This window comes from Lipotes vexillifer, unplaced genomic scaffold, assembly GCF_000442215.2.
Source record: "Lipotes vexillifer unplaced genomic scaffold, Lipotes_vexillifer_v1.1 scaffold1081, whole genome shotgun sequence".
Lineage (NCBI taxonomy): Eukaryota > Metazoa > Chordata > Mammalia > Artiodactyla > Lipotidae > Lipotes > Lipotes vexillifer.
This window is the reverse complement of record NW_006779039.1, coordinates 1930623-1949176: the sequence shown is the minus strand read 5'-3', so window position 1 is coordinate 1949176 and position 18554 is coordinate 1930623. Positions and strand designations below refer to the sequence as shown.

Genomic DNA, 18554 nt, shown 5'->3' with positions numbered 1-18554 from the left:
AATAATAGGTGTACAGGAAAGGGAAAAGGAAAAGTTGGAGGAGGGAAACATCTAGAATGAGTGACAGACAAATGGGACCATTTGAACTGACACTTGAAATATGTGTTGGTACTTTACAAATTAAATGTTAAATGCCAGATTAAAGAATGAGATAATGATGAGGAAGATGAAATGCTGAGGATGATGACCCAGGAATCAGTGTTTTTGTGGAACCAGTGAATGAAGTGGAGTGATCTGAATGGTGTGTACTGCCCACCAACTGTAACTGGCTTGGGACTGAAAGATGAATTTTGGGGGTGCATTAAGACTGAACTTCTTGCTGGTGTTTTGTTATAAACATATGTTTCATGTAGCTATAGCTATTAAGGTTTGCTGTACATTCCAGGTGCCAGACACTAGATGAAGTAGCATAAACACAGTGCTAGACCTCTGGCCTCTACCAAAGGTCAAAAGTTATGAGCTTTGCCCAGACAGCCTGCAAAAGGGGGTATGAGTCAATTGCAGAGCTTAGATTAGAACTTAGGACCTCTAATGCAGAGTGTTGTCATATCTGCTTCCTTAAGCCATCTGTCTGTGATTCCTCTGAAGAGCTTATCTGTGATTAATGCTATGGGGTGTGTGTGTCACTGGAGTACTTACAGTATCTCTGTCCCCAAGGTTTGTAAAAGACAAGTGAAAAGGCCATTAACAGAACAGAGCACTTCAGCTCTCAGATTTCCGAGAGGCTCTCCATAAGTCATTGTAGCCCACTCCCTAAATCCATGTTGCTAGCAGACCCAGCTAGTCACATGGGAGCTCATTTCTAGTAGCTTAGTCTCTCTTCAAGATGAAAAGTGTACACAATAACAAACACTTATTCTCGAAAATTCCCAGTGATATGGAAGTAGGAAAACATAAAAGTCAGGACTTTGTTCTTTTAGTCAAAGTCCCAATCCTTAAAACCTCACTATTGTCAGGAAGACTGTTATTGGGAAGGATTGAAGAGTCCGTCACAGCCTGTAATGAGATAAAGGGGTATGGTTGGCTCTTGTTCATATCATTCATCTTATGATCCTGTCTAATAGAACTGTGACAAAGTTTCATTACAAAACATATTTCAGAGTGCCAGTAAAAAAAATCAGACCCAATCCAGAGGAAAGTGAATGTGGGATAGTGAGGTTGCTTAAAACCATGTCGAAAGAGGGGAGACACAAAGGAAGTCAGGATATTTAATCTGAAAAGGAACAAGAAGAGAAGACTTAGGTGTACCATGATCACTTTCCTTCAATCTCTGAAGGTCTTTAACTCTCAAAAGAACAAGAAGCAGATTTTGTTGTGTGGATCCAAAGGGCAGTACTAAGACCAATGTTTATGTGTGTGCTGGAGTGGAGAAGCTAGAGTTGGGGAAACTACTCTGGTTTCTGCTCAGAGGAGAAAATTCATGGCTTCTTGGGGATCTGTTTTAATTCAAACTAGAAAATACAGTTTGTATGAGCAACATAGTCAATATAAACACAGTGATCATTTGCTGATTGGCGTACCTTTACTCTTTCAGATCAAAAGCAAGCTGGAATGACATTAGGAACTGGTTGATAAGCTCCCCACCAATGGGAGTCCCACTGAGGGCTAAGGGCATGTGTGTTTAGCTTCCAATACCACAGTAAATTTGCAAAAGGAAAAGATAATTCTATTCACCTTTGGTTTCAGAAGGTAATATTGGAAGGAAATTGGATCTCCAAAGTAAATAAAAAAGAACCAAGGAGCATTGGAAAATATTTGTTAAAAAAAGAAAAAAGAAAAAAAAAACTCATTTCCAAATTAAATCATTTTTCACATTTGAAAAATGAGAAGGCTGTGAACAAGGGCTAGACTATGAACTGTAGCCCTCACCAGTTTTAGTCTAATTCACTGGTCTTTTCATTTAATTAAATGAAATAGCAAACTTCTAATCATTCCTTCATACAGAGGAGCTAGAGTGGTGGGTGGATACTCTCTTCTTTGTCTGGGACTGAGGACCTTAGACTTCTGGGTGAGTTCTGTCCACTTGGCCTTATGGGTGTCTCATATGGTCTTGCCTCTGGAATAGTATTAAGCAGCAGCAGCAGCTAACATATATTGAACACTGGATTTATTCTAACTATTGGTCTCAATACTGTCTCCTTAAATCCTCAGAATAATTCTGAGGTACGTGCTATCATTATCCCAATTTTCCAGATGAAGAAACAGGCATAGAGAATTTAAGTGACAAAAGGCGCACAAAGTATAAATGGCAGAACCTAAATTCAAACCCAGTTAGTCATGCTTTCAATCACTGTACATTACTTCTGCAGGGCACTTCTGTGTGTTGTCACATACCCTGCTCCAAGGCAGCTGGATTTCCTAGTCAAAAAATGGGATTTAGTCACTGGGGCTTTGTGGTCCCTGTGTGCAACACTGGGGGAATGTCAATATACACTACCAAATGTAAAGAGATAGCTAGTGGGAAGCAGCCACATAGCACAGGGAGATGAGCTTGGTGCTTTGTGTCCACCTAGAGGGGTGGGATAGGGAGGGTGGGAGGGAGATGCAAGAGAGAGGAGATATGGGGATATATGTTTATGTATAGCTGATTTACTTTGTTATACAGCAGAAACTAATACACCATTGTAAAGCAGTTATACTCCAATAAAGATGTTAAAAATTTTTTTTTTGATGTGGACCATTTTCTTAAAGTCTTTATTGAATTTGTTACAATATTGCTTCTGTTTTATGTTTTGGGTTTTGTGGCTGCAAGGCATGTGGGATCTTAGCTCCCCAACCAGGGAATGAACCCACACCCCCTGCATTGGAAGGTGAGGTCTTAACCACTGGATCCCCAGGCAAGTCCCAATGGGTGTCTTTTAAATGACAGTGGACAGTTGAGAGACAGGAGGAGTACCTTATTTGCATTAAACCTTGTTGGGTTGCACCCTCCAGACCTGCAAGCCCTGTACTTTCCCAGCCTCCAGACCAAAGAAAGAGCCTGGAGTCAGTGACAGAGACATCAATGGTTTCATGGATAAGGGGAATCTTCCTTGTCTGAACCAAGGTCCTGGAGTGACACCCCACCATGTGCAGCAGAGGTGGGCAGGACTTGGTGGCAGTCTTCACTCCCAGGTGGGATGGGGAGGGAGGTTACCAGTTACAGGAGTATTGACTTTAGGTTGGTGCTTATTGGTTGCAAGGGAAACCAGTAGAGGGGTTCACCCCTCACTGCCTCTTTGATAAATCATCACAGTGGAGATAGTTCTGATCTAAAGATTAGATCATTAGCTGGCGCCAGAGACAAGTACATAGGCATTTACTGATTAGGCCCTATGATTGAGGGAAGGTCAGTCATGTGAGTGGGTGTAGGTGAAGCAGGGACTGGTGGAGCAGGGGTTGTACAGAGAGCAAGAGAACAGCCACATTGGGTGGCCTGATCATACAAACCTCCTACCTTCCTCAGGCAGCAGAGAAAACTTGCCTTTTGCTACCATTGAGCACCTTTAGTCAGATGCTTTTTGCTTGGCCCTGCGTTCAGAGTTCCTAGTTAGAGCAGAGAGAAAATTCAAATTTGTTTGATACCAAACCCTCATTGTACAAGAGAAAAGCCAAAAGAAGAAAAGTCTTAAGGCATTCAGCAAGTCGGGCAGAGATCCAGAACACAAACCTTCCCATCCCAGTCAAAGACTCTTCCTTTTCTACCTGCAGTGACTCCATTCTCCTCTTAGAGCTAGAGCAGTCTCCTGACTTTATCACCACTATCTCTCTTCTTTTTCTCCTATAGTCTGGGTCCCCTGTTTCATTTTTGTTTTTGTTTTGGCTGTGCCAAGTGGCATGTGGGATCTTAGTTATCCAACCAGGGATCGAACCCGCATCCCCTGCAGTGGAAAAACAGAATCTTAACCACTGGACTGCCAGGGAAGTCCCTGGGCCCCCTGTTTTAAATCTGCATAGCTATCTTACAGTTTTACAGTTAAATTCATTTAGAAAGTTGTTCTGTGTCTAACTATGTCCTGCCTGGAATATTGGATTCAAATGTAATTGTTGTCTCTCCCATTAATTAATTAATTTTGTTTTATGTACTTTGGGGTATGGCAATGTTTCCCCAGCCAATGAATCTGGTAGTGTATCTGAAGAGACAAGTGTTTAGGGGGCATGTTCTTCATTCTGAAGTGTTGTCTCTTGTCCTTGAAGCACAGAAATATCTCTGAGGGAAGACTGTGCTCTAGATGAGAGCCCAAATATTTAAAACACAACTTTAGCTTCAGAGACATGTTATTTGCTGATTAAGCTTGGAAGTAGATTGTGTGTTTTGGTGAATTGACTACAGTGTCCATTATTATTAAATGATACTCATAGTCTCTTTTGAAAATGGAATGTTTGTGGATGAGTACAGTGGCCTTAAGTATACTTTGTGCCTGTGTAGGGGAATAGTGTATTAAGAGCCTAAGAGATGGCTCTGGAAAATGTGAAGTCAATAAGACATAAAGTACATCTGGACTGGATGAATATAGTGAATATGCTATAAATGGAGTATGTGTGTCCATTACCTCTCCATGGGAAAAAAGAAATAGTGTAATGTATAGCACAGGGAATATAACCAATATTTTACAATAACTTTAAATGGAGCATAATCTATAAAAATGTCAAATCACAATATTGTACCCTTAAAACTAATATAATGTTTTAAATCAACTATACTTCAATTAAAAAGGAAATATAAAATTTAAAAATTAAAAAAATACTGCCATAGACTGCAGTAACAAGCCTCATTATAGTATACATATATCAAGTCCTATGTGGGCTTTGTTGGTATTAGCTGCATTACTGGTGTGCTCTACTGGGGTCAGGTATGCTGGGCTGGAGTGGATCTTGTTTGAATTTAATGTAATGATGAGGTGTTTGGTAGGCTGTAATTGACTTTGCTAAGCTGAGGTAGGCTACCCTGTACTCTGAGGTATGCTTGAGTGGGTGAGCTAGTCTGAGCTGCAATGGGGTAAACAGGGATGACAGAAGGAGGAAAAGAGAAACTTAGCAGTGCAATAATTTTACTTCTCTGAGTATCATTTTCCAACTTGGCAAATATATATGTGATGAGATTCATCTGTTAATACCGAAAATGTTCAGTGAGCACCATCTCAATAACAGGCTCCTTTTCTAGGTACTGAGGATACAGAGATAACAAAACAGGGACACTGCCCTTCAGGAGCTCTTGGGTTATGTGGCAAGGCAGATGAGTAAATACACAGTTGCAATAGAAAAAAATGCAAAGAGAGTGTATCAGGTGATATCAATCATCTCCAAATCTCAGTCAATTAACCCAACAAAACTACTTCTCATTGATGCAAAGTCTATTGTGGATCCAGGCAACTCTCCAGTGCCATTGTCCTCCAAGTGTTGGGTCATCATTCCAGGCTGTTTCAATCTTATAGTAGCTCCATATTAACATATGTTTCCATGGTGACCATGGCAGGTAGGGTCTTGCGTTGGACATTAATTGTTGCAGCCAGGGAGGGACACATATTACTTCCTCCTACAACCAAAACCAGTCACACATCCCTTCTGTACTTTAGGAGTACAATCATCCTACGTTCCTGAAAGTGGAAAAGGGTTGGCTCTTGGAACATTTGTAACCTACCACAGGTAGGGATAATCTCAGTGTGAGAGCCCAGCAGGTGTGAATGTTAGAGATCTCGAAGGGCTCTCACTAAGCTTTGGAGTTTGGAGGTTCTGCTGCCATTCTCAATGTTACCTAAAGGGATGGACTTTGTTCCTGTGCCTAGCATATTCTCTGTGAAGAAATAGTACAAGTGAGAGTTTTTAAAGGGGTTTTCCTATGATTGTACCAAGTATTCTTTCTTAGAAGTAACAAGTTTGCTGTCATTTGGAGTACTGCCCTGGACTCTCTCTGAGCTAAGGCAACAGTCTTTCATAACACTCTGCTTTTCTACTTTCTTTCAACCAGATGCAGTGACTGAAGTTAAGACTGACATCTATGTGACCAGTTTTGGCCCTGTGTCAGACACTGACATGGTAAGTATAGTTTCTGCAAAGGTAAAAGTGAAAGATGATGCAACAGATCAAAGAAAATAAATTGAGGTTTTCCTATGGCAGGGCCTTGGAGCTATATTCTAAGGAGAAGTCTTGTCTCATGAATGCCCTACCCTCATCATCCTACATTTAGCTAAATCCATTTTTTGCCCTGCTCTTCCCACCTATTCACATATCAAGCATATATCCCCCACCAGAAGTACCTTTCCCTTCTATAACATATCTTTCAAAATTCAGCTTTTCTCTCTATCCTCAATTAAACTTTGTCTGACCTCACACTTCACATTTCAGTACCACACACATATCAGCACAAATAGGTCATGTGAGGAGTGCACATGGTGGGGACTCTCAGTCTAGCAACTGGTAGAAGAAGTCTAGAAGTCAAGAAGTCCGTCCCCCCCCCAAAAAAAAGTAGAAGTCCATTCCTTGCAAACAAGCCCTATTCAACGGGGAAGTGGATGGACCATGGTGATGTAAAGTGTTTGGAGGAAGAGTCAAACCTACTAGAAACGGGTCCTTCTACAGATGTGAGGATGAAGAGAGCATCAGAACAGATTCAAGGAATAGGGTAGTGCACAGCAGAACTAGCAAGGGGATGACTCATGAGACATCTACAAGGACTTCCCCTTCTCCTACCATTCTCCCTTTCTGCCAAAGCAAGGCATGCAGTGGAGAGTTGAGGCAGGAAACCCTGTCCTAATGGAGCATCTGATCAATATCTACTTCAGATACCAAATATCGTCATTTGAAAAATTATCATGAAGGGACACAAAGAAGCTATTATCTGCTCAGTATGTCAGACAGTGATTAGATGCTCCAAAAAGCTTTGTTGAATGAGTGACTTTGTGTTTAAAATCAGAAAAACCATGTTCAAAAATATGAAATATCCATGCTCACTACATAGATTTTTTTCTTTATCTTCATTGGGACTACTACTTAGCAGGGGACAAAGCTTATTTAGATCTGTTGGGTAACTACAAGCAGTTGTGTAGTGTCATGATAGAGTTTTTTCCTATAGGTAATACAGAGCCATTGAGTGGGTTAGACTAGGGCAGTAAAAATATACATGTGTTGTTTTAGAATGGTTGATCTGGCAGTCTGTACAGCATGAACTACAAGGGGGAGCAGACTGGAGGCTGAGAGTTGGTTTAGGTATGTTGATTTTACATGGCTCTTATTTCAATCAGGCAAGGTGTAGGAGTCAGTTGGAGAAACAAGCTAATTCTCAGGAGAGGAAGTCATGAGTGGTTGTGATGCCACGCAGGGGGAAGGTAGAGTCCTGAACTTTGTCTTTTAAGTGTGGAATAAAGAAAGGGATACAGAGATATAGTAAATTCCCTGTGAACTCCTTAAAGGCAAGTACCAAGTATTCCATGGCTTCCCTGGCACTTCATAGAGTACTTGACACATAGGGAGAGCTCAGTGAGGGACATGTTTGATGTAAGACGGATGGAGGATGTGAGTCTCTCTTAGTGGCAACAGGAAAGCCTGTATGTCTAGATTGCCCCCTCTCAACCTGTTGGCCATTAATGCACACAGCTTCAGATCCAGGCATGCATTAAAACTGTTGACATTTGCTCATTCAACAAGTACTCCTTAGAGGCCCAACTCTGCATTAAGGGGCTCGAGGGAATCCTATATTCAGAGAGCTCATAGTCCATTGGGGATAACCAAACTCATCAGGGAGGTGAAGCTCTCTTTGTATTGCTGGGAATTAGATTGATTAAGATTTTCATAAGAAAGCAACTGAAGCTACTCTTTGGACACACACGCACCCACACACCCACACATACTCATTCACTCTCACTTATGAATGAACACCCATAAATATATTCAGACAAAATAAGAAAGTATATACAGAATAAAACAAAACAGCCTACACACCATCCCAGGCACTCCATAGACACACATGTGCAAACAGATACCCAAATTCAGGGATACTACAGAAACATAAACATAGCCCCTGCCCAAACCAGCTCATCTCCCTTCTCTTTTCCCACCCAAGCAGGCACACATGGGTGTGCAGAGGCTCTGGAGACATTTAAAACAATCCAGATATTTTATCTCTTCTGAAGTTTCATCTTCCAGTTGCTTGTTTGTCTTCTCCCTCATGATTAAGCAGAAGCAGCAGAATGTCTCTTCCCTGATAGGGCAGCCTTTGGTCAAATAAATTTCAGGGTATTTTTAGCTGAATTTCCATTGTGTTACAAGGAAGAATAGTTATGATCACTCTGGCTGGGAAACAAATTTCTGGTGTTTAATCAATGAATTTGGTAAAGTTGCAGGATACAAAAGTAATGCACAGAAATCTCCTGCATTCCTATACACTAATGATGAAAAATATGAAAGAGAAATTAAGGAAACACTCCCATTTACCATTGCAACAAAAAGAATAAAATACCTAAGAATAAACCTACCTAGGGAGACAAAAGACCTGTATGCAGAAAACTGTAAGACAGTGATGAAAGATGATACCAACAGATGGAGAGATATACCATGTTCTTGGATTAGAAGAATCAATATTATGAAAATGACTATACTACCCAAAGCAATCTACAGATTCAATGCAATCCCTATCATATTACCAATGGCATTTTTTATGGAACTAGAACAAAAAATCTTAAAATTTGTATGGAGACACAAAAGACCCCAAATAGCTAAAGCAGTCATGAGGGAAAAAAACAGAGCTAGAGGAATCAGACTCCCTGACTTCAGACTATACTACAAAGCTACAGTAATCAAGACAGTATGGTACTGGCACAAAAACAGAAACATAGATCAATGGAACAAGATAGAAAGCCCAGAGATAAACCCACGCACCTATGGTCAACTAATCTATGACAAAGGAGGCAGGGATATACAATGGAGAACAGACAGTCTCTTCAATAACTGGTGCTGGGAAAACTGGACAGCTACATGTAAAAGAATGAAATTAGAACAATCCCTAGAACCATACACAAAAATAAACTCAAAATGGATTAGAGACTTAAATGTAAGACCAGACGACACTCTAAAACTCCTAGAGGAAAACATAGGAAGAACACTCTTTGACATAAATCACAGCAAGATCTTTTTTGATCCACCTCCTAGAGTAATGGAAATAAAAACAAAAATAAACAAATAGGACCTAATGAAACTTAAAAGTTGTTGCACAGCAAAGGAAACCATAAATAAGACGAAAAGACAACCCTCAGAATGGGAGAAAATATTTTCAAACGAAGCAACTGACAAAGGATTAATCTCCAAAATATATAAACAGCTCCTGCAGCTCAATATTAAAGAAACAAACAGCCCAATCCAAAAATGGGCAGAAGACCTAAATAGACATTTCTCCAAAGAAGACATACAGATGGCCAAGAAGCACATGAAAAGATGCTCAACATCACTAATTATTAGAGAAATGCAAATCAAAACTACAATGAGGTATCACTTCACACCAGTTAGAATGGGCATCATCAGAAAATGTACAAACAACAAATGCTGGAAAGGGTGTGGAGGAAAGGGAACCCTCTTGCACTGTTGGTGGGAATGTAAATTGATACAGCCACTATGGAGAACAGTATGGAGGGTCCTTAAAAAACTAAAAATAGAATTACCATATGATCCAGCAATCCCACTACTAGGCATATACCCAGAGAAAACCATAATTCAAAAAGACACATGCACCCCAATGTTCATTGCAGCACTATTAACAATAGCCAGGTCATGGAAGCAACCTAAATGCCCATCAACGGACGAATGGATAAAGAAGATGTGGTACATATATACAATGGAATGTTACTCAGCCATAAAAAGGAACGAAATTGGGTCATTTGTTGAGACATTGATGTATCTAGAGACTGTCATACTGTGTGAAGTAAGTCAGAAAGAGAAAAACAAATATTGTATATTAATGCATATATGTGGAGCCTTGAAAAATGGTACAGATGAACCGGTTTGCATGGCAGAAATTGAGACACAGATGTAGAGAACAAATGTATGGACACCAAGGGGGGAAAGCTGTGGGGGGTGGGGGGGGGGGGGTGATGAATGGGTGATTGGGATTGACATGTATACACTGATGTGTATAAAATTGATGACTATTAAGGACCTTCTGTATAAAAAAATAAATAAAATGAAATTCAAAAATTTTTAAAAAATCTATTATTCATGGTTCTTGTATCTATGTTCATAGGTGTTCTCATATTAAACCACTTATCACCTGAACTGCTACTATTCTGGCTCAGGCCACCATTGTCTCTGGCATATCAAACTGTAATAAGCCCCTGATTTCCTTCTCTCTACTCTCAGTTCCCTACAATCTATTATCTACAGGCTGGCAGTGATTATATATATGATACACACACACACACACACACACACACACACACACACACACACCCCAAAGTAGAGAAAATGGTTTAATGGAACCTCATGTATCCATCACCCAGCTTCAAAAATTATCAACTTGCTTTGCCCAATTTTATTTAATCTATATTTCTACCCCTCGCCCCAAATGTTCCCGCATTTTCTTGCTTTTTCTTGATTAAACTTATTGTCAGTTTTCTATATTGTTTGTGTGTCAAAGCCACCTGTTTTGGATTCTGTGCATCATCTGTATTATTTTGTTGTTGTTGTTTTCTGTTTCACTGATTTTTCCTTTTGTGTAGATCATTTTTCTCTTTACTTTTCTTGGGATTTTCTGTGTTCCTGGTTTCATGAGGTAGATTAGCTTATGGTTTTCCCTTTTTTAAAGACCATCTTTAAGGCTTCTTTATGGCTATCAATTTTCTAATAAGCAGCACTTGAGGAGTTGAATACAAGATTTCATTTATAAACATTTTCACTGTTATTCATTTCTAAGTATTTTCTAATATCCTTTATGGTTTCTTCTTTGTTTTCTTAAAAAAATTTAGCAGGTTTTCTAATTTTCAAATGTAAAACTTTATTATTAATTTCTAATTTAATGCCTCATATTGGAACAAGATGGTCTCTAGGATATGAAATCTTTTTGTGTTTCTTGAGATTTGCTTTATGGCTTAACATATGATCATCTATTTTTGGTTAAAAAAATACTGTTTGTTTACTAAGTGTTAAGTCTATGTGTATTCCTTACTTTATGCTTGTCCAAAGGATTCTTCACTTATTTTATCATACAAATTATTGGTTCGATTGGTCTTTCATTTACTGAGAATCTATGGGTTTGTCATTTTCTCCTTGTAATTCAATTTTTACCTTACATATTTTGAGTCCATGTTATCCATACATAAAAATTAAGAATTTTTTTCACTTGATATACTCCATTTTTTAGTGTAATATTTCATCCTGAACACAAGTGTTAGTCTTATAGTCCCTGCTATCTGTATTTTATAGTTCTATGACTTTATTTTGCTGTATTTTATAGTTCTATGACTTTATTTTGATTAGGATTTATCCATACATATGTTTCCATCACTTCATTTTCAACTTGTGTTTTCATGTGCCCTTAAGGTGTGACTCTTGTATATACATAACATACAGCTACATTGTTTATTTATCATTAGATTATATTGTTTTTTTCTACTATCTTATTTTATATATCCTTTTCCCCCATGTTTTTATATGCTTTATTTTTTCTTGCCTTCTATGGGATTGAAGCATTTTCTATATTCCCCTTGGTTTTTTCTCTACTCTTTTGTAAGTTTTGCATTTTATTTCTAGTATATTCTTAATGGTTACCTTAAATGTTGATATATATACTTGACGTTAAATTTAATATCTCCACTCTCCTCCCAAATAGTACAAGAATATATTAATCCATGTATCCCTACTCCCTCCTTCCATTTGTCTTACTGTAGTTATTTATTCCACTTTGTTTTTATAGTCCTTAATATCATTTGTAGAGAGCCATTATTTGTTTAGTTTACCCAAAGGTTGGCAACACTTGAGCTCACCATTCCTTCTTGAATCTTCCTGCTGGTTTCATTTTCAACTATATGAAAAACTTCTTTTAGTAGTTCCTTTCCTGAGGATTCATTCAATCATTTTTTAATTCAAAAATATTTATAAACCAGCTACTATTGGTCAGGTAGGATTTTAGGTGCTAGGAATATAGCAGTGAACTGAAGAAAATCTCTGCTCTCATGCAGCATCCAGGCTAGTGGAATGAAAGGAAGAGTAAGCAAATAAAAATACATTTTGTCAGAGCTATCTGACAAATTAATGCATGAAGAAAAATAATGCGTGGTAAGGGGAAGAGGGATTACTATTTATGATAGGATGGTCAAAGAATGCTTTTCTGATATGGAGACTTCTGAATGAGGCCTGAATACTGTGAGTGACCCAGCCATGGGAAAATATTATCTTATTTATCTAAACTCATCTTTATTTTGAAACCACTCTCAAATGATAATCTAGTTGGCTATAGAATTCTTTTGGCTTCTATTGTTTTTTTCAAGAAGTCTGCTATCAAACTGCTGTTTCTTTGTAGATAATATGTCTTTTCTATTTTGTTGTTTTTAAGATCTCCTCTTTGGTATTATTTCAAATCCACTATGATTAGCATGGATATATTTTTTTATACTGAGCTTGCAAGTGATTAAGGTTCTTGAAGCTAAGGATGCTTATTTTTCAACAATTCTGAGAAACTGTCATCCATTAGTACTTTATTATTTTCCCCCCATTTTCTCTATTCTCCCACTTTAGAACTTTGTTAGAAATATACACAAAACAAGTTTTCTTCACATGTATTTTCCAGTTCACTAATCTCTCTTTAATAATATCTAATCTTCTGTGTAACATATCCATTGAGTTTTTATTTTCAGTGACTATTTTTCTTTCACAGAATATCTAATTCAAATAGACCTTTTTAAAATCTGTTTTTCCTTGCTTTTACCCCATAATGTTTGGATCTATTCTCATGTTCTCAATCTCCTTTGATACTTTTATCATTTTAATTATAGTTCCTTTATAATATCTATTTGATTATACTGTTATGTGAGGTTCTTGGAAGGGGTATAATTCAGCTACATGTTGTATCAGCTGACTCTTGCTTATTACCATTTCCTTAGGTGTTTCATTGTTGTGGATTGTGAACTTCTTTTCAGCAAGCATTTATTTATGGCCATGTCTCTTTAGAGTGTTTGCTTTTGTAAGTCAATATAGAGGTATCCCCATCCTGAGACCTATTTTTATGTTAATTTCTTAGCTTTTAAGCCCCAAACCAAGTGTACGTTTAAATATTGATCTCATATAAGATTAGGATTGAAGTTGCTAAATCTCAGTAGAAATGCTTCCCCTAAACTCCTGTCCATTTCAGAATTCATGCTTGGATAAACAAGTTTCCTTTCTGAATTGTCATGTTGTGGACTGGTTTTATCTAGTTTCTTTTATGTAATTCACCCTTCTCCTGAGGTTGAAGCCCTTCAGGGTCTTGCTTTTACGTGGGAGTCTAATTCCAGCTTTAAACCTGGCATAGTCCTGGCTTACACATGTTGTCCTGATATATAACTATTGATAAAGCCTCCTCTCTCAAAAGTGTTCCAGTTTAGACAATAAATTATATAATCTCCTAATCCTTAGGCAGGGGTATTCTTGGTGTGCTGGAGGAGAAGAAAAGCCAGGTGGTTGGAGAAGAGCTTAGAGAAGAAGACAAGGGTCAGTTTATGAAGTACTTTCTAAGTAAGAGAAAGGTATTAGAATTTATTCCAGGTATAACTGGAAACCATTAAGGAATTTTAAGCCAAAGGATTTTAAGTAGCTTCTGGCTGCTTCTTTGTTTTACCTGACTACCTAGATGTGTCCCCCATACCTTGTGTAGTTTAGTCGTCAGTCAAAGCAGAGTTTCTACTCAGATTTTGGGACTTCCCTCTCAGTGGTTTTGTTTTTCTCCAAGGCTTCCCCCTGCATTTTCAGCTCTTTGGCCAGCTTTGAGCTCTGTCTTCTGAGGTATTAAGCCAATAATTTTTCTGATTTGTGCCTAACTCACAAACATCACCCACCACAGTTTTGTCATCTATCATTTAGTGGAAGACTCCCCTATTGTTTCTGCCTGCATTTTTCTCCATAGCCTCAGAGTTTTCACTATGTATGTAGTGGTCAGCCAGGTTTTAGGGCAAAGTATATACTCAGATTTTGGGTCCTATCCCCTCTGTGACTCTCTTGCTTCCAGGACTCCCACTCCCAAATTTCCATATTATTGGCCACTTTGAGCAATTAAGGCTGTGGTATCTGCCACAGAAATTCTAGGTTTGGGAGAGGACCTTTAGAAAAGAAAAGCCACAAACACAATTTTAACCTGTTGCTGCTGCCATCTTTTTTCTTTTTTTTAAAACCATCTCTCTTTTATTGAAAACACAGCAAGATGAAAGAATAAAATGGATTTGAATACATCCCTTCCACACACAGATTTTCTGAGGGAATGGTACTAAGAATACAGTAGTGAATAAGACAGTCCCTGCCCTCAAACGTGCTAAAGTTTAGACATGAAACATGTCAGTTCTTCCCCCTCTTCTCTATACTCCTACCCTCTCCTGAAGGAAACCTAGGGCTGTCATCAAATCTCTGGTTGGCTTTTTCCAAAAGCTCTAATACCCCAAGGTTTCAGATGGGTGGGGCTGAGACTGTTTAAGAGCTAAAGTGAATTCAAGAGATTGCCTAAAAGTGAAAGTTCCTCTAGTCTCAGCATTCTCAGGATTTTGTACTATAAATCATTATCCTACCTATTTATTATCTAGTTCCCAAGCTGTTAGCATATATAGTGCCTTTTTGCAGATAAGGAAATGTATCCCCTCTAGACAAATTACATAAATGTGGCTCCTCTGTGGACCAATTAGGGAAAGGCTCCCTTCCTACAGGCTTCAGCCCTTCATCAGGGTATGCGGTGCCTTGAGCACATGTGCTGCCATCTTTCAAGACTAAACTTTCTTCAAGTTTTTGTCTGCTTTCAATCATTCCCCATTGGTTTCAAATAGTCTGTATATCTATCTAGCTATATGTCCATAATTTTTAGTTCAAACTTTATAATTAATAGCTATAGGAAGGTATATCCAAATAATTTAGTCTGCTGTTACCCAAACCTGGAACATTTATTGTAACTTTAATTTATGTTTAGATGAACAGCAATTTTGAAAATGTTCTTCATGTTTATTAGCAATTTTTATCCATTTCATGAATTTTCTCTTCATGTCATTTACCCATTTTTCTATTTGTGTGTTTGTTTTTATCTTATCTGTAAGAGTTCCTTATTTATTGAAGATAATAAGATATTAACTCATTAGACATATTGTTAGAGAATCAAATGAATGTGTTTTAAAATTTAAGATTTTAGTTTTATGGTAATTGTTATATTGGCCTTTGATGTTCATATGGGATCATTTAGTAGAAGAGATAAGGTAAGGAGTTTGCTCTTATTAGAGATGCCACTGCATAGAGAAGGGAGCTCTTTCCTTTTCATAAGGCAAAGTCTTGTGTTCAGCTTGTATGATGTGCAGGGCAGTGTTGGCAGTGATCTTCCTAAGCAAAATCTTGTCAAACATATTATCTATGTACTTACTGATCACCATGACATTTTTTCTCAATCATAATCACTTGCCCTACTTACTAGTAACTACTGTTAATAGACTGCTGCTTCTCTGCATCAGAGGAAATACTGCAAAGTAATTAATATTTGCTAAGGGCACTGTGGGTCACTACCAGAACTCAACTGAAACATTGTTCTCTCTCTTTTTGTCCTTAGGAGTACACCATTGATGTATTTTTTCGACAAACATGGCATGATGAAAGACTGAAATTTGATGGACCCATGAAGATCCTTCCACTGAATAATCTTCTGGCTAGTAAGATCTGGACCCCTGACACCTTCTTCCACAATGGCAAGAAATCAGTGGCCCATAACATGACCACACCTAACAAGCTGCTCAGACTGGTGGACAATGGAACCCTCCTCTACACCATGAGGTCAGAGAGTGGTGCAGTTCATCTAAAGTATACTGGGGTAGGACCGGGATTGAAATCAGCATGTTTTAAGCTATCCATTGAAAATTCTATCAAGGTCACAGATTAGAAATGCACATATAGGCATATACTTCCTAACACATTTGCAGGTATGCACACTTGCAGACATATATATTATAGACACAAGTATAAAGAGTTGGCCAACAGGCACATGAAAAGCTGCTCATCATCACTAATTATTAGAGAAATGCAAATCAAAACCACATGAGGTATTACCTCACACCGATAAGAATGGCTATCATTAAAAAGTCTACAAATAATAAGTTCTGGAGAGGGTGTGGAGAAAAGGGAACCCTCCTACACTGTTGGTGGGAATGTAAATTGGTACAGCCACTATGAGAACAGTATGGAGGTTCCATAAAAAACTGAAAATAGAGCTAACATATAATGCATCAATCCCACTCCTGGGCATATACCCAGAAAAAACAAAAACTCTAATTTGAAAAGATAATGTGCACCCCAATGTTCATAGCAGCACTATTTATAATAGCCAAGACATGGAAACAATACAAGTACCCATCAATAGATGATTGCTTTAAGAAGATGTGATACACACACACACACACACACACACACACACACACACACACACACAATGGAATATTACCACACACACAATGGAATATTACTCAGCCATAAAAAAGAATGAAATATTGCCATTTGCAGCAGCATGGATGGACCTAGAAAATATCATACTAAGTGAAATAAGTCAGGCAGAGAAAGACAAATATATGCTATCACCTATACATGGAATCTAAAAGCTAATACAAGTGAATCTCTATACAAAACAGAAATAGACTCACAGACTTAGAAAACAAACTTATGTTTACCAAAAGGGGAAAGGGAAAGGGAGGGGGGAGGGATAAATTAGAAGTGTGGGGTTAACATATACACACTACTATATATAAAATAGATAAACAACAAGGACATACTGTTATAGCACAAGAAACTATATTCAATATCTTATACTAACCTATAATAGAAAATAATCTGAAATATTTATATGTATATAGGTTATATATATATAAACGGAATCACTTTGCTATATACCTGAAACTAACACAATATTGCAAATCAACTATATTTCAATAAAAAATAGAGTTGGCCATATGAACATTTTCAGACACACAGAGATATACATTCACAATGTATAAATGTTTATGCATACTCAGAGACATGTGTAGACCAATACACAGGTATATACATAGTCAAGGGCATTTAAATACACAGACTTACAGCCATATACACAGGCATGAACACTGTGACAGTCAGAATAGCCTAGGTTTAACTGCAGCAACAAACTATCCATATGATGCAGAATTGTGAGCATCAAGTGAGATAATGTTAGCTATTTTCTGAAACGTACAATGTTACATATATAAATACAAAATTATAGCAACATATATTTTATGCCACATTGTGTGGAAATGCTGAGGAGTTTCATATAAGTGAATTTCCACACAACTTAAGAATATAACTTTTAATATATATATGAATATATATTATATATATATAATGTATTTCATACTTTTCTGCTCCCAAAGCATAAAACCATCGCAGTTTTATGTTTTTCATGACTCATTATCATTAGAGTTTTTAGGTATGTAAATTTTGCTTTTAAAAGAATAATTTTGAACACATTTCCAGTTCAGTAAGATTCTTTGCCCCAACACTAAAAACTTTCTTGGTTCTTGCTGTCAGTTGTCACTTCCTGAAGCTGCCTCCCACATTAATGAGTGATTTTTTGGTGCAGGTTCTGTGCATTTGTTATTATACACAATGAAACTCAAATAATGCATACCTGGTAAATATGTGATGAATACATGAAGTGTGCTTGCCTGTATTCTAGTCCTTCATTACTTTAAATTTACTATTTATTGATGTGCTTCTGAAAGAATTTGGGACACAAGAAGATGGCCAAGGAAAAATGGATAGCAAGTCAATTGTTAGAAGTTGAATTAGGGCTTCCCTGGTGGTGCAGTGGTTGAGAGTCTGCCGGCCAATGCAGGGGACACGGGTTCATGCCCCGGTCCAGGAAGATCCCACGTGCCACGAGCGGCTGGGCCCATGAGCCATGGCCACTGAGCCTGCACGTCTGGAGCCTATGCTCTGCAACGGGAGAGGCCACAACAGTGAGAGGCCCGCGTATCGCAAAAAACAAAAACAAAAACAAAAACAAACAAAAAAAAGAAGTTGAATTAAAGAGGAGGAGCTGAGAGAGTAGAGGAAAGAATGATGGAGAAAAAGGAAGTGGATAGAACTGGGAAGAATAATGTGGAGAAGAGATAAATAAAATTAACATATATATTTATTTTATTGGTCTATTCCCAGAACTTTTATACACACACACACAGATGAATTGATCAAAGAGAAATGGGTAGAGGAAAGAGAGGCTATGAGAGGAGAGAAAAAGAATAGAAAATTTGAGAAGATAAGGCAGAAGATGAAATAAAATTAAAAGGCTAGATATTAGAATATCCTAAAAGAAAAAGGAGAAATTGGAGTAAAGTATGCAGTAAATGGGAAGAAAGAAAAGAAGACATATAGAA

General features: G+C 37.8%; 1 protein-coding gene across 1 annotated transcript in view; it reads left to right on the top strand.

Annotated features, from left to right (window-relative positions):
- GABRA3 (gamma-aminobutyric acid type A receptor subunit alpha3) overlaps positions 1-18554 on the top strand; it is a 156189-nt gene that overhangs the window by 62053 nt on the left and 75582 nt on the right. Inside the window, exons 3-4 of the mRNA XM_007452130.1 lie at positions 5948-6015; positions 15728-15948. Coding sequence (XP_007452192.1) covers positions 5948-6015; positions 15728-15948 — 289 coding nt within the window. The remainder of the gene's footprint in view (positions 1-5947; positions 6016-15727; positions 15949-18554) is intronic.